Source organism: Trachurus trachurus, assembly GCF_905171665.1.
Source record: "Trachurus trachurus genome assembly, chromosome: 1".
In the NCBI taxonomy this organism is placed as follows: domain Eukaryota; kingdom Metazoa; phylum Chordata; class Actinopteri; order Carangiformes; family Carangidae; genus Trachurus; species Trachurus trachurus.
The window spans coordinates 39703865-39727980 of record NC_139891.1 but is presented as its reverse complement, the minus strand read 5'-3'; the positions used below and the strand labels follow the sequence as shown (position 1 = coordinate 39727980).

At 44.3% G+C, this 24116-nt stretch overlaps 1 protein-coding gene across 1 annotated transcript; it reads right to left on the bottom strand.

Annotated features, from left to right (window-relative positions):
* Positions 1–343: 343 nt before the first annotated feature.
* LOC310990671 (E3 ubiquitin-protein ligase TRIM21-like) lies at positions 344–22933 on the bottom strand (the record flags this gene model as incomplete). The annotated part of the gene is made up of 8 exons (XM_083978145.1): positions 344–1576; positions 1618–1767; positions 16447–16521; positions 16692–16749; positions 16879–16966; positions 18228–18416; positions 18535–18906; positions 22918–22933. 8 exons carry the CDS (start codon positions 22931–22933, stop codon positions 344–346), a joined length of 2181 nt encoding a protein of 726 aa, XP_083834271.1.
* Between the last annotated feature and the right edge of the window lie 1183 nt (positions 22934–24116).

Genomic DNA, 24116 nt, shown 5'->3' with positions numbered 1-24116 from the left:
AGGCCACTGGCGCCGCCAAACTCAACTAAAACTGAAAGTTCTTTAGTACTGCTTTAAGTATTGACATTAAATATTTACATTTGAAGAGTTCATTTGCAAAAGCAGATAAGTGCCATTTTGAAAAAAATGAGCTGAGGCTTTGTAATTATTCTTTGCTAATTATTCTTTTCAATAAAACTTTATTTTTTTGAGATATATCTGTTTTGTTACATCTCAAAGTCACTCAACTTTTGTTTGACTGATATCACCTTATGTAAATAAAAAATTAAAAATGAAGATTCTGGAATTTTTTAAAAACGGAGTTATCTGCTTTTGCAAATGAACTCTTCATTTGTTCCCTGAATTAAAAATTAATCAATTTATCCATAGAATTAGATTTTTTGATCTGAACAGGACCGATGATCAGAGGGGCAGAGTTTTTACCCCCATCATTAAGACAGGGATTGATGTATGGGTGTAGTTTGTCAGTGAAGCAGCAGCCAGTGAAGGAGTAGATGAGAGCTGCAGCATCTACGTCATAAAAGGAGACCAGACCCTCCTCATAATCCACAAACACCCCCACCTTCTCAAGACCAGACCTCAGAGTGAAATCGACTGGGGAGTCAGTAGCAGCTTTGTATTCATTTCCATTTCTCAAACATATTGTCCAGTAACCTCTCTGAGGACTCAGTGTGATGTTTCCCTTCCTGTTGATCGACTCTCTGGCCACTCCCACTGTCCAACCAGTTTTTCCTTTAACCTGAACCTCAAAGTAAAATTTGCCTGAAGAGAAACTCTGTTTTCCTAAGACACAATGACATCTATCAAATCTCTCTGGGTTCTTTGGGAGTTTCTTCCTCACATCACCATGGTGAACTTGTTTTCCATCATCAGACAGGATGAGATCAGGATTTGCTGTATCAGGATCCAGAGTCACATCCACTGCAAACTGCTGGATCATCTTCATCTCAGCCTCCTTCACCTCCTTCATCTGTCCACGGAGCGTCTCCTCCAGCTGGGACACAGCTCTCACCACAGTCCCCTCATATGATGGTGGACGGACTCTGACCTGTGTCCAGTCCTTGGTGGGTGGAGCAGCTTTCAGGGATGGGAAGCTTTGGAGGAGGTGGAGGTGGTCTTCAGAGAGTGAGAGCTGCTCCACCTCAGTGCTTCTCTTCTCCAGCTCAGAGATTTCCTGTTTTAGCTCTGTGATGAAGTCTTCAGCCTGTTTCTCTGAGCTTTTCTCTTCCTCTTCCATCTCCTTGATGAGCTGCTTCAGGCGTCTGTCAACAGACTCCTTCAGAGCAGTGAAGGCCTCAACACCTTCTGCTTTCCCTCTGTCTGCAGCAGCTTTATTGATCTTCACGGACTGTTTCATCTCCTCAATCTTCAGTAGTCTCTTCTGGATCATCTGCTGAGTTTCAGCCTCTGTCTTCTGCAGCTCTGCCTTCTTTCCTTCATATGCTTCTCTCAAAGGAACAACCTCATGAGTCTTGTGGTCTAAAACAGAGCAGAGCGTGCAGACACATGTCTGGTCGGTCCGACAGAACAAAGTCAGAGGTTTATCGTGCTTCCTACACATCCTGTCCTCCAGGTTCTCCACAGGCTCCATAGCTGATGTCTCCTCAGACGAGACACTGTCAGATGAGGCTCCAGGTGAGTCTCACAGTAGGAGGCCAGACACACCAGGCAGGACTTCAGGGCCTTCAGTTTGGTTCCAGTGCAGACGTCACAGAGAACTCCTCCTTTCCACCTGTATTGGGTGTGGTGGAGGAAGTTTGAGAAGCTCTGGTTTACACAGTTTAAACAAATATGACAACTGTTCTGACATGATATTAGTTACTGTAGGAGCCATTTGCGCTTTTATTTTGTTGTTTAAATGTTGGCGGGTTTTATTTTGGTAACTTCCGCTGACACCGGAAGTGCATGATGCACAACGGGTCACGGGGGGTTATTTAAGCCAGGACAATTAGCCTACCAGGTGTGCTGGTCGAAGGCATACAGTTTTGACCGTGTCTTTGTGTGGTTTCGTGTCCTACCCGCCAAGGAGGTATTGTATTGTTATAATAAATGTGTGTTTGTAGCACTGGAATCTCGCCTTGGGCACTCTTTGTTGTCACCTAACTTGCACGCATCCAAACACTGGAGACCAGCAACCGTGCCCCTCTTATAGGGAAAAGAAGGGCACGTACAGTTACAGTCACCTTGAATCATATGTTTAATGTTTTCATGACGTCACTGAAAGAGAAAACCTCTGACAGAGCTGAGCTGAGTGACAAGGACACTGTGTTTCCTCTGGCTGATTCACAATAAAGGTGTTTCTCGTTTTTCCCAAAAGGACCCGGGGAACATGCAATTTTTGGTCCCATACCTGGGAGTGGAGTTGCGACTCTGAAGATTTTTACCTATTTCTGAATAAGAAGTTGAGTTGTGACTTTGAGCGAGAAGTGTAATTGTCCCATTGGTTGGGTTTAGGCAATGAAGAAAGGAGTTGGTTAAGTTTAGTAAAAAGACCAGGTAGAGGCTAGACAGGCCAGATAGAGAGAGAGAGTCCAGATAAGTAGAGAGAGTCCATCAACCAGCAACAGTGGGGAACATAGGACCCTTTTTCAGAAAAGGGGTCCTATGATCCCCAGTAACATAGGACCCTTTTTGGGAAAAACGGGGAACATAGGACCTGGGGAACATAGGTACGTTACCTTCTAAAAGTCCTGAGCAGAGACACAGAGAAAGTTTAAAGTGGACTATAGTGTCTCTGTGGACAAACAGCCTCAGGTCTGTTGTGAGCCAGTTCACTAGAGTCAGTGTGACATGAAGAGAGTGAGTAGAGATGAAGCTCAGTGTTAAAGCTGCTGCTCACACAGTGAATATGATGAGCTGTACTCACCAGTGTTTGGTAGAGACTCTGCTGTGTTGCTGACAAACTCCTGATGGACTCACTTTGACTTTCTGTCTCGTCTCTGCTGCAGCTCCGTCGTCCTCCTCTCACACTTTACTTTCTCCTCTGGACTCTGCAGCTAGGTGTGTCTGTACTTTTATTGTGTTACAACAGGTTTTATATGGTGAATAAGGAGCAAAGGTTGAGGTTCGCCTGACAGGGGGAATTAATCTAGTTATACTGCTATACTGTCACATTAGAAATATTGATGTACATGATATACTGTAGATGGCAGTACATCAAAGTGTTCAGTAAATACGGACCACAGTGTTCACACCAGAGAAATTACACAACACTGAGAAAATGAATAATACAAGAGAACAATATAACATAGAATAAACCTAAATTAAATTACAGTGATGTGAATATATCACAACACACAGAGGTTTCAAAGGAGGTTAAATCGAAAGCAACTGGACTTAGTTATTTGTCTAGGAAGACGTTTCACCTCTCATCCAAGAGGCTTCATCAGTTCAAGTAGCATCTGACCAGGCTGGGACTGGTCCAACTATCTGGTGTGGAGACTCACTATTTAACCTCTTGTGTGGGCGTTCACAAGGGTGATGATGTCACTGGTTCCCTTTCGTGCTCCAAGTGCCAACAACAGTCGTTTAAAGGACTGTCTTTGATGGAAGGTTGGTTTCGACTTCGTTAGTGCCCTATTGTGTTATAACGACAGTCGTTGGAGTCACTTGCCACTTGTGAACAGTGGTTGTTCTTTGAGGCTAGATGGTTGAGTCTCCTGGGAAGGGATGAAAGGGCAGCATTGTAAATTGGAGATAGGTGGTGTCTCAGGCCACCTCCCCTGTTGAGGGATGGTTTCTCTGCTTTTACATAAATGGCTTCTTTAAAGCAGATATCAGTGGAATGTTTTTGTTAATATAAGTCCTAAATAGTCCTATTTTCCGTCAGCAATCACTTACATGAAGTATTTCAGCCTAAACACGAGTCTCTCCGTCACTCTGCTCTGCTGTAACCCGAGGAGAAATTTTTCCTTGTGGGATACAAGTGTTATCCAATGAGGAGAGAGAACGGCATGAAGGGCTGTGTGTGCAGCCAAGGGATGCGCGTGAATGTGGTGACGTAGCACGAGGACCAATTGATGCCTGACAAGGGCGGGGGCTGCTAACTCATGGTGCGTTCAAAGAAACTCGTACTTTGTGTTTTTCCTTCCTGTGAAGTCATACCAGTTCGATCTGGTACGAGTTCACGGGTCGGAAGTTACGAGTGGCCGTTATAGGGAACTTTCACAGACAACAGGATGGTAAAAACACGAGCTACGGGTTACCTGGAACACTACCAAGTCGTAGTTGTGACTTGAAGCTGTAACTTACGGTTTCAAAAGCCTGCCTTGAACGCAGCATTAGCCGAAACGGCCGTGAAGCTGATATCTGCTTTAACTCAAATTCAAACCATCTGTCCTCTCTGTCTAGGATTTGGACATTGCTGTCCTCAAAGGAGTGGGCTTTCTCCTTGAGATGTAAATGGACAGCAGAGTCCAGTCCTGAGGAGTTCGCTCTCCTGTGTTGGGCCATGCGTTTATGCAGTGGTTGTTTTGTTTCTCCAATGTAGAGGTCTTTGCATTCCTCGTTGCATTGGACTGCATACACCAGATTGCTTTTGTGGGTGTGTAGCAAAAAAAAAAGCAATCTGGTGTATGCAGAGAGAGGCGGCGGCCGCGGCTGCTGCACTCGCGCTGCACTGTGACTCTCCCACTCCTCACGCTCCACACTGACAAGCCACCGGCAACACAGCGCCTCTGTCTGCCCTTTCAAAGTAAAAACCCGCTGTCTGACGTTTAATAGCGGCGGGGATGGTTGTGAAAATAGATGCGGTGGTGCGGGGCGGGTCAAATTACTTCAAACTAGTGCGAGCGGAGTAAAACAAACAAACTAGTGTGGACATTTAGGAACCGAAAAAAAGGATCGAAATTCAAACGGCTTCCGGAACCGGACGTTAGGAACCGGTTCCTATTTGGAACCGTTTTTCGGTGCCCAACCCTAGTTACGATGCCATGTAAAGCCCTTTGAGACAAACTGTTTGTAAAAACGGGCTATACAAATAAAATTGCCTTGCATTGCCTTGCCAATCCATTTAGCTAGAGTCTAGATGTGGACTGTGGTCTGGAGATGAAAGTAATTTTCCAGCGGCCCTTACCATTTATTAAATGTCTTTTTAACACCTTTGTCTGCATATGCATTCACCTCTGTTGAAAGGCAATGGTAAATTTATCAGTTGTTGGTCGTATTTTCGGCTAAAGTTTATATTCTATTTTATCACCACACAAGGATTTGGCTAATGTTATTTTAATGGATGTAAATGTCGCCATCTGTTGGTGAATTTAATCTATGACAGGCAGCTTTGGAGGAGATATTAGAGATAAATATTGATAGAAATGAGTGTATTTGATACTTCAGTTGACATAAGGAACTAAATTTGAATGTAGCTACATTTTGAAATATCAGTCTCTTTGGTACTACTGAATTAGTATGTTTTATTAGGATTGTAGTTGTGGCCTATATAATAATAATAATAATGATGATAATAATGACAATAATAGTAATGATAATACTAATGAAGCTCAGTGTTAAAGCTGCTGCTGCTCACACAGTGAATATGATGAGCTGTACTCACCAGTGTTTGGTAGAGACTCTGCTGTGTTGCTGACAAACTCCTGATGGACTCACTTTGATTTTGTCTCGTCTCTGCTGCAGCTCAGTCGTCCTCCTCTCACACTTTACTTTCTCCTCTGGACTCTGCAGCTAGGTGTGTCTGTACTTTTATTGTGTTACAACAGGCTTTATCTGGTGAACAGGGAACAAAGGTTGAGGTTCACCGGACAGGGGGAATTAATATTTATCTAGTTATACTTTAAACAGTGACATTAGAAATATTTATGTATACTGTAGATGGTAGTAGATCAAAGTGTTAAAGGGGAACTATGCAAGTCCGTGCCTCTCCTCCATGTGCATTTGGGTACAACGAAGCCGGCGAAAAATCAATAAATGGAGCGGTGGATAACGTTACATAACATAAACGATGTTACGGCGTGTGTGTTTGTGTAGTCTTGACCGCCATAAACAAGAGATTACGGGTTACGGAGCGCTTTTGTGTCGCGGTGCAGAGACGAGAGCTGGGACACCGTGGCGGCGACCGAGTCACTACACTGATGTTGCCAGGTTGGTTTTCAGCCGTGAGACACCAGGTAAAGACAGAGAGCCTCCGTTCTCACTCGTAACAAGTCACAAGTCATGTAGTTAACGATCACAATTACTCCGGAGCTTTTTAATTAAGGCAAAAATGTAGCATAGCCATGGGAGAAATCCTGCTTAGTTCCTCTTTAAGGCTGCTGCTCACACAGTGAATATGATGAGCTGTAGCTACTCACCAGTGTTTGGTAGAGACTCTGCTGTGTTGCTGACAAACTCCTGATGGACTCACTTTGACTTTCTGTCTCGTCTCTGCTGCAGCTCCGTCGTCCTCCTCTCACACTTTACTTTCTCCTCTGGACTCTGCAGCTAGGTGTGTCTGTACTTTTATTGTGTTACAACAGGTTTTATATGGTGAATAAGAAGCAACGGTTGAGCTTCGCCTGACAGGGGGAATTAATCTAGTTATACTTTAAACTGTCACATTAGAAATATTTATGTACATGATATACTGTAGATGGCAGTACATCAAAGTGTTCAGTACAGACAAACATTTTACTGTCACTGCAGTTGACACTTAAAGCTCCATACAGTATAAAGGTAGATGTTTGTGTTAAAGCTCCATACAGTATAAAGGTAGATGTTTGTGTTAAAGCTCCATACAGTATAAAGGTAGATGTTTGTGTTTTTGCTACTCTAGATGGCATCACCCTGACCCCGAGTACAACTGCGAGGAACCTTTCCTTTCCTTTAGCTCCCACATAAAACACGTGACTAGGACCGCCTTCTTCCATCTGTGCAGTATCACTAAGATTAGGAATATTCTCTCCCAGAGTGATGCTGAGAAACTGGTGCATGCATTTATCACTTCTAGGCTAGACTACTGCAACTCTCTCCTGTCAGGATGTCCCAAAAACTCTCTAAAGAGTCTCCAGCTGGTCCAGAATGCCACAGCGAGGGTTTTGACAGGAGTTAGGAAGAGAGAGCACATCTCTCCCACCTTAGCTTCTCTCCACTGGCTTCCTGTAGGATTTAGAATAGACTTCAAAATCCTTCTGCTGACTTATAAGTCTCTTAATGATAAAGCTCCAACCTATCTGAAAGAACTAATCATTCCTTACTGTTCTACCAGAGCACTCCGCTCCCAGAATGCAGGTCTGTTAGTGACTCCCAGTATCTCTAAAAACAGACTGGGAGGTAGAGCCTTCAGTTACCGGGCTCCTTTACTGTGGAACCAGCTCTCTCCATGGGTCAAAGAGGCAGACACTCTAACTACATTTAAGTCTAGACTTAAGACCTTCCTTTATGACAGGGCTTTTAGTTAGGGCTGGTTCAGGTAGCTCTGAACCATTTTATAGCTACGCTGCTATAGGCTTAGACTGCTGGGGGACACATCTGGATACACAGAGCCCTCTCCTCTCCTCTCCCCTCCTCTCCTCTCCTCTCCTCTCCTCTCCTCTCTTCTCCTCTCCTCCTCCTCTCCTCTCCTCTCCTCTCCTCTCCTCTCCTCTCCTCTCAGTACATTTTTGAACTATAATTTTCTGTTGTACTTTGTAGTTTGGCCTTGGTGTCTCGCACTCTCTCTGCCTTTCCACAGATCCACCGGAGCTCCATCTCTCTGCAGCAGCCGCCGCCTGCATCCCCCCCCCCCCCCTTCCCCTGCTGTTAGACTGGCCTCCCCTCCCTTCCCATGGACCAGTCTGCCATCCAGTCCCCTCATTAAGCTGGCCAGCTCTCCCTGCCCCCCCACCAGAAGCTGCCTTCATCAACTCTTGTTAAAGTAACATTGCAGAGTTTTTCGGCCTTAAAATAATGTTTCCAGACTCATTGCAATGGTAGAAAAAAGGTTAATAGGATGAATGGTGCTGCCGCTGCAGCCTGAGCTGAGTCGCGTCGGCTGAAACTGCACAATGTAACTTCCCTGCACGGGTACGAAACACATCTATTGGTCCTCGTCCCTACGTCACCACATTCATGCGCATCCCTTGGCTGCACACACAGCCCTTCATGCCGTTCTCTCTCCTCATTGGATAAAGCTTGTAGGATACAACGAAGTATAGAAGAAGTTTTCTCCTCGGCTTACAGCAGAGCAGAGTGACTGACAGACCCGTGTTTCAAACCAAACACTCTATAGAAGTGATTGCTGTCCGAAGATACAACTATTTAAGACTTAGATTAACACAAACATTCCGCTTATTTCTGCTTTAACATTTCCATGTTTCCCACATTCTGTGTCATAAACTGTTTTGTTGTCTGTAACAACATCTATTGCATGTCTGCCCGTCCTGAGGTTTCTCCAATTTCTCCCTGTTAAAAGGGTTTCCATGGAGTTTTTCCTCAGTGGATGTGAGGGTCTAAGGACAGAGGATGTTGTTACGATGCCATGTAAACCATTAGCGCACCTGACGGGGAATTAATCTAGTTACACTTCAAACGGTCACATTAAAAATCTTCACTAACATTTTATACTGTAGATGGCAGTACATCAAAGTGTTAAAGGGGAACTATGCAAGTCTGCTCGCTTTTCCGCTGTTCTAGTTACGCTCCTCTCCTCCATGTGCATTTGGGTACAACGAAGCCGGCGAAAAATCAATAAATGGAGCGGTGGATAACGTTACATAACATAAACAATGTTACGGTGTGTGTGTTTGTGTAGTCTTAACCGCCATAAACAAGAGATTACGGGTTACGGAGCGCATTTGTGTCGCGGTGCAGAGACGAGAGCTGGGACACCGGGGCGGCGACCGAGTAACTACACTGATGTTGCCAGGTTGGTTTTCAGCCGTGAGACACCAGGTAAAGACAGAGAGCCTCCGTTATCACTTGTAACAAGTCACAAGTCATGTAGTTAAAGGGATAGTTCAACATTTTGGCAAATTGGCCCATTGCCATAATCGCTATAGTCATAGCAGTAGGTTCATTACCTTTAATTGTAGGTGTAAGCTATTTTCAGTACGGCGGAGCGCAGCAGCTGGCTGCTCAGAGCTACGCTATGGAGGCTAATGGAATTTCTTGGTTTCCCTTATTAAACTCATCAAATTCAACATCCCAAAACTCCACAGCGCTTTTGTAGACAAGTTGTGACCTGCACAACCACCACGCTATGAGATAATGACGGAACGATACGAAACGGAGCCGTTTTCGAGGTAAATACAGGGTAAATACGGAGACTGCTTGCTGAAAAACTGTCCCTGAACGCAACGCGCATCAGCGGTTTTGTATGAATTTACCTCGAAAACGGCTCCGTTTCGTATCGTTCCGTCATTATCTCATAGCGTGGTGGTTGTGCAGCTCACAACTTGTCTACAAAAGCGCTGTGGAGTTTTGGGATTTTGTATTTGATGAGTTTGATGAGGGAAACCAAGAAATTCCCTTAGCCTCCATAGCGTAGCTCTGAGCAGCCTGCCGCTGCGCTCCGCCGTACTGAATATAGCTTACACCTACAATTAAAGGTAACGAACCTACTGCTATGACTATAGCAATTATGGCAATGGGCCAATTTGCCAAAATGTTGAACTATCCCTTTAAAGTCCCACTCCCGCGACCCTTTTTGGTCATTTTAAAACCAGCTCATTAGCCATGCACATTAGCAATGCACCTCTGGGGGGTGGGCGGAGACTGCGCTGCTTTGCACCCGCCCAGCCACCTCCTTGCACCCCACCCCCCGCTTGCTGACAGCTGGACATTGTACAATTACAGATTCAGCGCGTTTAGCGTAAAACTCCATACTGGGATTCAATCCCAGACTGGACTGCAGGCCTTGCTCACGGTGCAAGCTGCTCTACCAGGTGAGCTATACCTGTTATACCTTGACAGCTACACCGAGCTGTGAAGCCTTTCACCTCTGAGCCAAATGCAGAGCGGGGCGGGAGCTTGTAGCACTAGTGCCCTCCCCTGGAGCTGTGACACGTCAGCTCCAGTCTCCCTGAAACTGCCAGTTTGAGTCTGCCATTGGTTCACAGCAGTTTGAAGGCAGAAAAACTCAGAAATGCAATTTTGCACTTCCTTTTCTGCTGATATGTCCTCTAACACAAGAAAAATGCCACAGGAACATGTGAAAATCTCAAAAAACACGATTTTCACGGGAGTGGGTCTTTAACGATCACACTTACTCCGGAGCTTTTTAATTAAGGCAAAAATGTAGCATAGCCATGGGAGAAATCCTGCTTAGTTCCTCTTTAAGGCTGCTGCTCACACAGTGAATATAATGAGCTGTAGCTACTCACCAGTGTTTGGTAGAGACTCTGCTGTGTTGCTGACAAACTCCTGATGGACTCACTTTGACTTTCTGTCTGGTCTCTGCTGCAGCTCCGTCGTCCTCCTCTCACACTTTACTTTCTCCTCTGGACTCTGCAGCTAGGTGTGTCTGTAATTTTATTGTATTACAACAGGTTTTATAAGGTGAATAAAGAGCAAAGGTTGAGGTTATGTACTTGATATACTGTAGCTGGCAGTACATCAAAGTGTTCAGTAAATACGGACCACAGTGTTCACACCAGAGAAATTACACAACACTGAGAAAATGAATAATACAAGAGAACAATATAACATAGAATAAACCTAAATTAAATTACAGTGATGTGAATATATCACAACACACAGAGGTGTTTGTGATTAGAGCATAATGAACTGGGTAAGAAAAATACATAAATTAAAAACTATGATCTTCTGACAGTTGAGGTTCCTGTCACTATGCCTCCAATTGATCATGTGCCCTGGCTACTTGGCCAAAGGGATGTCCCTTTGGGTGACTCTCAGTACATTTTTGAACTGTCATTTTCTGTTGTACTTTGTAGTTTGGCCTTTGTGTCTAGCACTCTCTCTGTGTTTCCGCAGATCCACCGGAGCTCCATCTCTCTGCACCAGCTGCCGCCTGCATCGCCCCCCCTGCTGTTAGACCGGCCTCCCCTCCCTTCCCATGGACCAGTCTTTTCTTTTCTCTTCAGGTTTGCCAACAGTTGAACCAGCATTTGTAGCACTCATTTTTTATACACAGAATAATGATCACAATGAGAATCCAATGCAAAGCTAGCAATATCAACAGCCACAAGAATCGCATGGGATAATAACTTCATCAATCAATCCAGCGCTGCGCAAACACACACTGACCGGAGGAATCAGTCCAAACATTGCATCAGAACTCCTCTTAATCAGCGTCAGTGAAAACACAAAGGCAACACGCTGATTTCCAGTCATGAGCAACCATTTCAAAAACTGTTTCCAACAGACCAACGTAACAGCAGAAGAGGTTACATACCACTGATCCCCATGCGTTTTTGCTGGCTGATGCACTGTGAGGCGTCCGTACATACGTACATCATACATACGTGGCTTGTCGACTCATTTGCGGCTCCGGTCCAGTTCAGTTTGTCATCTAGATGGAACAATTAATGGTCGCCGAGAGGCTAAGCGAGCAAAATGTTTGTACTTGCCGGACGCGCTTCAACAATAAAAACTGAGCTCCAGAGGAATGCCGATTCACATAAGTTTATTAAAGAGGAACTAAACCCCCAAACCACTTTTTTCTGCTGAAAACAAATATATTTGGGTATAAGGTAGTGTTGTCAGTTGATTCTGGTCCAACTTTTGACATTTTAGTCAAAATATTTCAATTTGGTGTATTTTGTAGTAAAAATGTAGAGTGACTGCCCTCTATGGGTTGAAAAGTTACAATCGAATTTTTCTATTGGCTGAGATGGAGGCAGATGACGTTTTGGAGGCAGCTTTCATCACCGGCCACCAGCTCCCCGACCAATCAGCACCGGCTGCTGCCTGCCGCTAACGGTTGCTAGGCACTCTAGCTGCTCTGCTGCGGCTAAAGGCTGCTAACAGCTGCCTGAACGGGAATCGTTTGTGCGGCCGGCGCTGGCGCTAACGAGCCGTTAACGAGCTAACGAGCCGGCAGATCAGCTGTAGATGCACTGTGTCACGGCTCCTAGTAGTGTCCGCCCTACTAGTGCTGTTAGAGTCGCTCGTTAGTAGCTCGTTAGCGCTAGCAGAAGTGTCGATTTGTGTTTATTACTTTTTTTTCTCTTTTGTGTGATTTCGCGGGTGTGAATGGGGCGCGGGGGGAGGGGGGATCGGAGAGTGCTCCTGAGTCCCGCCCATAATCAAGGCATTTTTTGAATTTCAAGCTTAGAGCACGTCATCCAAAACTGAGGGGTTTAGTTCCCCTTTAAGGTAAAAAACATAGGCAATGAAACAATCCCACATAAACCTAAAAAAGTCCAAAACAGTATAAATTAGCAGTCAACAAAAGTAGGACTTTCCCCCCTCACCCTCTCAGTTCATTCATTCACAGGTGAAGAACAGCTGATTTTACTACTCTTGGTGACGTACCATCCCACCTGACTCCTCCCCGGATGTGACACACCCACAAAACACTACATGGCATCTACAGTGTACGTTACATAAATAACACATTTTTTTCAGTCCATCAACAAGACGGACAAAAAACGTTTATCTGGAACTGACCAACTCACTCAGTACCCTGTGCAGAGGAATACTGAGTGAGTTGGTTAGTTCCAGATAAACGGGAGGTCAGGTCGGTGAGTCCAAGTTATTTAGGGGGGCAAATACATGAGCATTTCATAAACAACTGCTCTCCCATCCATCCCTCTCACAACCATTAAATTTGCCGACGTTAATACTGTGGGATTATTACCAGAGGTGATGTGTCTGCATACAGAGAATACAGAGATACAACCTTTAACTCAACACCAGTAAAACAAAAGAGATGGTATTGGAATTCAGGAGGCTCAGAGCAGATCCCACTCCACTTTTCATAAATAGGGAGGAGGTGGAGAGAGTCTCCACCTTCAAGTTCCTGAGGACCAGCACCTCTCAGGACCTCTCGTGCTCTACAAAAACATCTGTGGTAGTCAAAAAAAAAATCCCTGAAGCTGAAGGAAACTCTGTTGGTCTCATTCTACAAATCCACAGTTGAGAGCATACTGGCTTATTGCATCACAGTGTGGTTTTCTGGCTGCTCAGCTGCAGACCGAAGACCCCACCAGAGGGTCATCAAGTCGGCAGAGAAGATCATTGATGTCCCCTGCCATCCCTGGAGGCCATAGCCGAATCACGGTGCCTCAACAAGGCCAAAAACAAAACCAAGGATGGTAGACACCCAAGTCAAATGTTAAATGCAAATTCATATTGAACATACTTGCATACCCTATACTCAATTTATCCATCTATCCATCTTCTTCTGCTTCATCCGGGGCCGGGTCGTGGGGGCAGCAGTCTTGCAGACTTGGGATACCCAGACTTCCCTCTCCCCGGACACTTCCTCTAGCTCTTTCGGGAGGATCCCAAGGCATTCCCAGGCCAGCCGAGTGACATAGTCACTCCAGCGTGTCCTGGGTCTTCCTCGAGGTCCCCTCCCGGCGGGACATGCCTGGAATACCTCCTTCCCACTCGGCTGCAAACTGCCCCAGTGCATGCTGAAGGTCCTGGCTCAACTCAAAGTTCTTAAAGTCGGTAAATAGCAGGTAAATAACATGCACAGGAAACATCACCGACACTTCAAAGTGCAATTATAGAAAACATGTAAAGGTGCTTCTGTACACACAACTCCTTCTTCCTTATATAATGTAAATGCAGGATGAGCCAGATAACAAAACATAACATGAAGAAGGATTGTAACATGTGGTTTTGTGCAAACTATGAATTTATTAATGTGATTAATTAAAGAGAATGAGAATCTAGTTTTGTGGTTTGTTTGTACCAAACCTGTATCATCCACATCACATCAACCCAGAGACACAATGGAAAAGATTTAGAGACAAATGAAAAAAACAAAACAAAACATGAAAAACAAAAAAGAAAGACACAATAAAAGTCAAAAGTTTTCACAATTTCATTACTGAAAATATTTACAATTGAGGTTATTTACAGTGATGAAATCAAAAAAGAAAGACACATTAAAAGTAAAAAAAATTACATTATTATCTATTCAGTGACAGTAAATACTGCAATTTATTTGAAGAATGGGTTCTTAATTTCACAATTTCATTATTGAAACTATTTACAATTGAGGTTATTTACAGTGATGAGGTCACATTGTTGACCAACATATTTTAGATATTTTATTGTTAAACTTTTGTAATTACAGCTGTCAAATAAGATAGTGGACTCGTATTACTCTTAGTCTTAAAGGACTTCACATTTTGGTGAACTATATCCTGCTTTATATAAGATCAGGGGCCGTATTCACAAAGAATCTTAAGGTTAAAAGTAGCTCCTAAGGGCCGAATTTAGGAGCAACTCCTAAAAAAAGTGGGCGTGTCAGTCTTAAATTTAGGACTCCTAGTTTTTTAAAATAAGAGTAATTCACAAAGTATTTTAGGCCTAAAAGTAGCTCCTAAGTCTGGGAGAGCTTAAAAGTCCTCGTGAGGACTCCTAACTCAGTAAGACCTATTCACAAAGAATCGGAAATGGCTGCAGGCAGGCAAATGTATGGAGGACTGCAAATTGCTGCAGAGGGGGGTGCTGGAGCACCCCACCTGGGGGGGGGGGGGGGGGGGGGCGTCGGCACTCAACAACCAATCACCGTGTTGAGCGCCTCAAATTCGTTCACGAGAATTGACGTAATCCATAGCAACGGGGCGTCACCGGGGCGTCACTCTTACTCTGCTCTTAGTGATTTATCCTTAGTAAGAGTAGGTCTCAGCGGCTTTGTGAATAGCTTTTAAGAAAAAACTCCTACGTAAAAACTTTTAGCGCGAGTTAGGAGCACTCCTAGTGGTAAGATAAAAGGCTTTGTGAATACGGCCCCAGATCTACTTCAATGAAAACTGTCTTTGCATCAGTAACATCCTAAACCATAACGAACCACTGCACTGTGACACATTTCATCCATAAAGAGACAAAACTGAGTAAAAGTCATTAATTAAAACTTAATCTGTCTCCATAGCTGGTAAATAAAAATGTTTAGATCCAATCAATGTTGTTCTTCTTCCTGTTCCATCAGGGGCCGTATTCACAAAGAATCTTAAGGTTAAAAGTAGCTCCTAAGGGCCGAATTTAGGAGCAACTCCTAAAAAAAGTGGGCGTGTCAGTCTTAAATTTAGGACTCCTAGTTTTTTAAAATAAGAGTAATTCACAAAGTATTTTATGCCTAAAAGTAGCTCCTAAGTCTGGGAGAGCTTAAAAGTCCTCGTGAGGACTCCTAACTCAGTAAGACCTATTCACAAAGAATCGCAAATGGCTGCAGCCAGGCAAATGTATGGAGGACTGCGAATTGCTGCAGAGGGGGGAGCTGGAGCACCTGCCCCTTTGCCCTTTGATGCCCAACGTGCCTTTTTGTCGGTGTTTTTTTTTTTTTTTTTTTTTTTTTTGGGTCATCTACAACATTTTCGCTACAAAACGGGAGTAGTGACGGTGACGAACTGTCCAATATAGGCGTCACAACGGTCGGACCGAGGTAACTGTGACCGCTGCGATGCAGTCATGCTGATGTGAGCCAAAAATATTTTTAAAAAGTTGGTGGGTGCGCTAGATATACACATCTGTTAGTAGTAATAGCTCACGTGATAGGGCAGCTCCCCCAGTAAACTAAACTTATTGTTAGTCTGGGTTCAAATCCTGCTATAGGCCACAAATGTGTGTAATGCATTTTCTTTTCTCATCATTATTATGATCACCATATAGGGCTGTCAACGAATGTGAAAATTAATATTAAAATGTGGGAAGAAAAAAAACCAGCGGCTGCTTTGCGAGTGTGCGCACTGACCCTCATTGCATTTGCACAGCGTCACTCACTGCTGAAAGTGAGACGCGACAAAAACTGTAGCAGAAAGATGCAGATGGCAGAGAGAAAGACAGAAAGTTCAGAGCCCAACTCGGCAGCAGAGACAGTGGTTTGGACTCGAAGCAATCTAAAAAGCCCCGTCGGACCTGACGGCAAAAAAAAAAAAAAAGCGGCCGGCGGCGAGGAGGAGGAGGAGGAGAAGGAGGAGGGAGGGGAGGGGGGGCGCCGCCGGCACTCAACAACCAATCACCGTGTTGAGCGCCTCGAATTCGTGCACGAGAATTGACGTAATCCATAGCAACGGGGCGTCACCAGGGGCGTGACTCTTAGTTTGCTCTTAGTGATTTATCCTTAGTAAGAGTAGGTCTCAGCGGCTTTGTGAATAGCTTTTAAGAAAAAACTCCTACGTAAAAACTTTTAGTGCGAGTTAGGAGCACTCCTAGCGGTGAGATAAAAGTCTTTGTGAATACGGCCCCAGGTGAGTCCCATCTTCACTTCAACAGCATCTAAAAACATCACATCAAACCTGTGTAAAGTTACAGTTGTAATTCTCAATGTGGAGTCTGCATGTTATTGATCTGTTGTTATTGAATGTGAGAGGCTCTGACCTGACTGTAACTTCACACCAGGTCTTCCTGCTCCTCTGTGTCTTCTGTCTGTGCTGCTGTGGTGACGTCCTCATAATCAGGACAAGAGTCCACCTGATGGACAGAGGGGACAAAATGAGACTCATTCACCAAACCTGCACACAATTACATGTCATTTAGAATATAAATTACACTCAAACATGAATTCACTTCACATCCTCTGTAGTTTCCAGAGCATTTATGAGCTAAGTTGTGTAGTTTTGTAGTTTCTCAGTGTGTCTCACCTCCATCATCTCTACAGCTTCATTTGGTTCAAGGTTTGAACTCTGAGTTTTCTTCTTCCTGGATTCAACCCAACAACAACAAATACATAATATAACATTAATGAAATTCATTAAACTAAAAGCTACAGGGAGTAAAAGAAGAAAATAAAAGAGCAGTGAGTGAACTGATGGGTTTTTATAGTTTTACCTCGTCCACAGATTCACAACAACCAGTGTGATCAGCATCAGGACCATCAGAGTCGACCTGATGATGTTCATGATCATCACTGATTCACCTGGAAAGTGAGAACAACAACAGGAGATATTATCATTGAGGTTAATGAGCTGTGGTGCAGTAAACAGGTGTGTGATGATGAATGTGTAGAACTCACCTGACACAACAACAGTCAGATTTAAGGTGGACTTCTGACGTCCTATTGTGTTCTGGGCTTCACAGGAATAATTCCCACTGTGTTCAGGTCTGAGGTCAGTGATGGTGAAGATCTGTCCTGAAACTTTTGGTGAGTCTTCATCCTCCTTGTACCAGGTGTAATTAGCTGCTGGGTTAGCATCACTGCTACAGGTCAGAGTCACTGAACTGCCCTCCACTATCTCAGCAGAGGGACTCACTGACACAGAGGGAAGCTTTGGAGCATCTGGAGGAGGAAACATGAGGAGAAGTCAACTTTAACTGTCTTTTCACAGTAGAAGTGAATATGATGTAGTTGATAGTTTATACAGAGGTTGATCCAGTATGAGACATAAACTGTGTAGTGGAAGGTTTTAGTTTGACATAGTTTTGACATTGTATTATCTCGACCGGAAAAAGGTGGCTTGCACCCTCCAGGCCGGGGGAGAGTTCCTGCCTCAGGTGGAGGAGTTTAAGTATCTTGGGGTCTTGTTCACGAGTGAGGGGAGAATGGAGCGCGAGATCGACAGGCGGATCGGTGCGGCGGCCGCAGTAATGCGGTCTTTGTATCGGTCCGTCGTGGTGAAGAAGGAGCTGAGCCGAAAGGCAAAGCTCTCAATTTACCGGTCGATCTACGTTCCCACCCTCACCTATGGTCATGAACTCTGGGTCATGACCGAAAGAACGGGGTCCCGGATACAAGCGGCCGAAATGAGTTTCCTCCGCAGGGTGGCGGGGCGCTCCCTTAGAGATAGGGTGAGGAGCTCTGTCACCCGGGAGGAGCTCGGAGTAGAGCCGCTGCTCCTCCACATCGAGAGGAGTCAGCTGAGGTGGCTCGGGCACCTGTATAGGATGCCCCCTGGACGCCTCCCTCGTGAGGTGTTCCGGGCATGTCCCACCGGGAGGAGACCAGAGGAAGACCCAGGACACGCTGGAGTGACTACGTCACTCGGCTGGCCTGGGAACGCCTTGGGGTCCCCCCGGAAGAGCTGGAGGAAGTGTCCGGGGAGAGGGAAGTCTGGGCATCCCTGCTCCGACTGCTGCCCCCGCGACCCGATTCCGGATAAGCGGCGGACAATGGATGGATGGATTGTATTAGTGACACTGTGGAGTAAACTCACACACTGGAGGAGAGCGGTGATCCTCACATCCTTTAAGAGCACAGGAATATCTGTTGGTATCATTAACAGAGACTCTGATGGAAAATGTTTCCTCCTCCATCTTCAGTTCGTTCTTGTACCAGACAAATGAAGGACCATCAGCTGCTTTAAAACTGCTGTGACACTTCAGCTCTACCTGGTCTGATGATCTTTCCACCAGCACCTGGAGGTCTGGATCTGTGAAGAAAGAACAGACATGAACTAAACTAGAAAAGTACAAACACAGAGACAAATAAAGATTCTCAGTCGTCAATGACTTGAACCAAACTGATAAATATTCCAGTGAAAACGTTACCTCTGACAGACAAAGTCACTCCAGGTTCACCTGTGTATTTCCCATCTTCAGTTGTTGTAATTCTGAACGTGTAAACAGCTGAGTCGCTCTCTCTCAGGTCTCTGATTGTCAGAGTGCAGTGTTCCCTCTCATCACAGTGATTCTCCACACGACCTGTGTAGTCTGAGTCTGTTATCAGATCCACAGCATCATCATTACCTCCCTTAGTGAACCAGAATCTTTTCTGAACTGTAGTCCTATGCCATAGATCTCGTGAGTCCTTTATCCAGTATGGGTAACTGTATGTGCAGCTCATTTCCACTGTTGATCCTTTAGAGGCACAGATGTGAGTGTCAGTGTAAGTCACTCCCCAGCCACTCTGACCCTGTATCACTGTAACACAGAGCACAGCAGAAACCACAGTCAGACTCAGAACAACACTGAAGTTTTATGGAGCTAATTCAACATGTAAACCTGCTACATGACTAAAACACATTTACTAAACTACTTGGCTCCAACACGTCTCACTGCAAGTTTAAGACAAACATGTCTGTGATATTGTTCTATATTGTTATTTATATGTTACTGAGGAAAAGTCATGTTTTGCTCCTGTGGTCTCTTTCTTTTTATTCACTTTCAAACTCACAATGTGAATAATGTTGTTGCTGTATGAAGCCACAGTGAACACACACATAACTACACAAAACTACTGGACCTGTGAATATTAATGCATCTTTGATGACCAGTGTGAGGAACAAATATTTATATTTGCATTTCCTCTCTGTTCATTCTGTGGTCAAGTTGATCGTTAGTATGTATACATGTATTCACACTTAGCTGCTGCTGTTTGTGATTGTAGATAAGAAAAGGCGGGTGAACCATACAAGGAGTGGAAACATCACACTTACATCAACAAGTAACACAATTAACCAACGATGTACGGTTCCTTATTTTGAGCCCTGGTAGCTGTTCTCTTGTTCTCTTAAACTGAATGTACAGACATTTGTAGATAAACTCTACAGTTACTGAAACCTTCAGATGAACCACATACAGCTTCATTCATACAGTTAATTGAAACAGCACCAGCCTCACTGTGCAATAACACAGATACACAACAAAGACTCACATGTGTTTGAATGATTTACATCATATGAGATCAAATCAACCATTAAACATAAAAGGAGAATAATGAGTTATGTATCTATTGACTCGAACCTCTTTTATCTTGATCCCAGTGTGTTAACTAAATGTCCTACAAAGTAAATGTAGATGTACAGTACCTGGTACAGTGAGAAGAAGGACGAGGACAAATCCACTTGATGCTGCTGTTAAACTCATCACTGCTCCTCTCATCTCTCTGTGTGACTTCAGACACAATAAAACACATCAGCTGCTCAACAGTGTATGAAAGAAACATCAATCTGATCAAAAACCTGTTCTAGTCTGACAAGAGAGGAGGGTGATGATCGTCTGTGTTCAGAGGACAGAAGTCAAGTTGTTAAAAGAAGATGAGTAACTTCCTCTTTACATTATGAATATTCATGATGTCGGTACAAGTCTCATTTACAGTCATGTTGTTGTCTTACAAACTACTGAGGAAGTCATGAGAGACACATGGGAACTGAAGAAATAATTAAAAACAAGTTTCAATCTTTCTAAAGTTTATCAAGTCTCTATTCATCTCCCTTGCACATTTCCCTTTGGAGCATCCTATCTATCTATCTATCTATCTATCTATCTATCTATCTATCTATCTATCTATCTATCTATCTATCTATCTATCTATCTATCTATCTATCTATCTATCTATCTATCTATCTATCTATCTAATGTATAAGCAGGTGAAATACAAACGTTTTGCAGTTGAAAAGTTACAGCTCTACTCGGCTCGACTCGGTTAAGGTCCTTTTCCATTATAACTGAGTACTTCATAGTTCCTCTTCAACATGGGTGGGGTCGTCATAACTGTTATTGTCGCATCATATTTTTTCCGATCGTCTTGTCAGCTCCAAACACACTCGTCTGCATCTTGATTACGGACCACGGTGTTGTTTTTCCACACAGCAGCCATTTATCTCACGTCAAAGAATAACAACAGTGTCAGTACAGATCAGTGGCCGCTGTTGCTGCTGTGTTTTTGAAAATACTGTGTTTGATTCTCGGGTCGAATGTCGCACTCGCTACTCTTCCAGTGGCGACGCTCTGGCCACTAAGTGGAAGGCAGTTGATTGACGTTACACTTTAGTATCGTGTCTCGGCTCACTTGGAACCAGGGCTGATGCGTTACCAAAACAGTACCAGGTACCAGGTACTAGTGGAAAAGCAAAAAATCCAAGATGAGTCACGTTTGTCACTCACTAGTTACTGGACTAACACCTAACATCACTATAGCCAAAGCTAACAGCAAATTAAAAAGTCTAATTGTGTCGAAGTCCTTGTTCTGTTAAAATAAAATAAAATATCATTAAATGTGTAAAATCATCCGTAACCATTGAAAGCATTAAAAAAAATAGTCTTAAAAAGTTTTTAAAACTTTCCACTCGTAAATGGTGTTGTTGTTGTTATCATGACTACAGTAAGCTAATGGTACAGATGACTTAACCTTAATAGCAATGGGTTAGCCATGTGCAACGTGTTAGCTAATACCTAATCTAACTACACAGTTGAACCATTGGTACATAAAACAATTCACTGTCAGACATTGACATGTTAAGCAAACTCTCATTCACACACTGTCACAAAGTCCAGGGCTGAGATCCCCAAAGAGGAAACTCTAAAGATGGAGATGTGAGCACCTCCCACTGTTCCTCCCACTTTACAAATAGAGGCCCAGTTGAGGCCTTCCCCCTTTTCCTTTGTCTCCAGACTCTGTGTGTGTGTGTGCTGGTGGTGCTCACCTGAGTTTGCCATGCGTGTTTGACTTCATCTCATTGTAAGTAAATCTAAACTTATTTCAATGTATTAAGGCTAAGGTCAATGTCTAAGTTTCAAGTATTTTAACATGCCTAAGTTTAACGAGAATCATTTGGTTTGATGTGTTAATGGATGATGAACTTAAAAGATTGATTGATTATATTCTAATTTAATGGTATTTCGTTATATTTACCAGGCATGAATTACTTTGTTTCCTTTCTTTCTTTTCTTTGTTTTAGAACCATGGCACTCGGTGACACCACCCCCTTAATTCAAACGACAAACTAATAAACAGAGATTAAATACAAGCAACTTCTGTGTCCTGGTGGTTTGTGTGGCTCCAGTCTGAACCTTCACAACAAATTGGTCCTTCGAGCCGGAGACTGAGCCACACTCCACATGTCCACAGACTAGAGCAACTTAAAATGGCTGATTCAGCTGATTCAAAGGCTGTTGGCATTAACCCGGTTGATGGGCTGATCACTGATGAAGCGCAGGCTTCTCCTGAATTCACGGATGAACACCAAGGTGGACAAGACATAACCCAGCCTAACATGGATAAGGCTCCCCCTGTAATGTCTCAAACATCACCTCGGCCATCCTCATCCACTCAACACATAGAGCCTGCCCTTCCACCTGAACCATCAATTCCCCCCTTGCCATCAGCATCCTACACAATCCCTGAGAACCCACTCACAGAGCCCAGCGGCCAAGAGAGACCCAGGAGGCATAGACGCCCCCCTGACTATTACGGAGTCCATGTACTGCCACGACAAACATCTATAAAGTCCCATGGCCCACGCAGTGGTGCTTATAGTAAGACTGGCTCCAAGTCAGTTTCCAGTCTCCCCTCAGCCTCTCGAATTAGTAGGTTTTCCAGAGGCAGCAGTACTTCAGTCTTAAGTGATCTCCAAGCCAGCCTCCTTGAGGAAAAGAAGAGGAGAGATGAGCTGGAGGAGTTGAAAAGACAACAAAGGGAGGATGAGGAGCTTGATACAGAATGTGCATTGATAGACAAGGAAGCCAGAGATGCTCAGCAAAGACAACAGGAAGCCCAACAGAAGAGAGAGAAAGTTGTCAGAAAGGTTGCAACAAATCGACGCATCCGCATTAAGGAACAAGAGCTTGAGGCAGCCCAGCTTGTTTCAAGTTTTATTAGAGAAAACCTCTTAGATGATCACCCTGCTCCAGCTTCTGCACCAACATCATCATCTCTTCATGACCATGTAGCTTCCACTTCCTTTTATGATCTCCCTCCCTCCAGAATATTTACTCCTGCCCCTGTAAACATGAGATATGCCGAGTCTCAAGCTGGTTCAACGCCCCCACTATCACAAATTGGCTATTCCATTGCCCCTCAGATTCATCCTATGCTTCAGCCCTCGCAGCGAATCCAACCCCCTGTCCAGGTTCCCACCTCTACTGTCCAGTCATATATCCCCCCTCTGCCTGCTGACGCCATACTACCGTCCCTCTCTACCCACCATGTACCTGTAACTTTAGGCATGGTCCAAGCCCCTATTCAAATCCCATCTAGGCATGCACCTGTAGCTTTAAGCTCAGTCCAAGCCCCCAATCAATCTGCATCCATGCTTGGCCCTGTGCAGCCCACCTTCGCAGGGAGTTTACTGCCTATGCAGATATCATCTCTGCCTCCACGTTCTGTGCACTCGCAACCCCCCAATGTTATGGATCTGGTCCTGGCCTCAGCCTATGGAATACCAAAGCCCTCACTCCCTGTGTTCAAGAGTGGTAGAGAAAGTGATTTTGCTCTGTTAAAAATGGCCTTAGATAACCTCCTTGACAACCACACCCATCTTACTGAGCAATTCAAATACCAGGTCCTCTTAGAACATCTTAAACACCCAGGAGCCCACAAATTGGCCAGATCTTGCATGCATGATATGAGACCATATTCTACTGCCCTTCAAGCGCTGCAGGAGAAGTATGGTCAACCAAGGCTATTAGTTCAGAGTGAGATTGGTTCAATATTGAATTCTCCTGTTATTCGTATTGGTGATGTTGAGGCCTTTGATGATTTCTCTCTCTCTATCCATGCTCTGGTGGGAATGTTGCTGACACTGGAGGGCCCTACAGGATCTGAATTAAGATGTGGCTCCCATGTGGATAAACTCCTCAGTAAACTCCCTGTACAGTACAGAGATGGATTCATTGAGCACTGTATTAACCGAGGCATTCTCACTGGACAGGCAACCAGAACGTATTCCCTCCTTGACCTCTCAACCTGGCTACAGTTGAAATCAAGGGCAAAACGCATATCAGAGAGAGCTGTGGAGTTTCACAAACAAGAAAAACAGCAGACTGGAAAACGCCAGCCCTCCAGACCAGTCTCCTCTGTCTACTTGTTGTCAACATCTGATGAGAATGGCACATCGAGAGCACACTCCAAGGAGAAGGTAACTGCCAATTCTACTATTAAACCTAAACCTTACTGTCCCTACTGTAACATTCGAGACCACTTCCTTGGCTCATGTGCAGAGTTTAAGAAACTCACAATGACCGACATTGAGAAATGGATCAGTGAGAAAGGGAGATGCACTAAATGTGGGAGAACACACAAAATGGATAAATGCACCTTGAAGAGGCCATGTAATGTATGTAAAGAGATTCACTTAACCATTCTCCATGATCTCCATATATCTAAATCGGCCACAGTGATGTTTGCATCT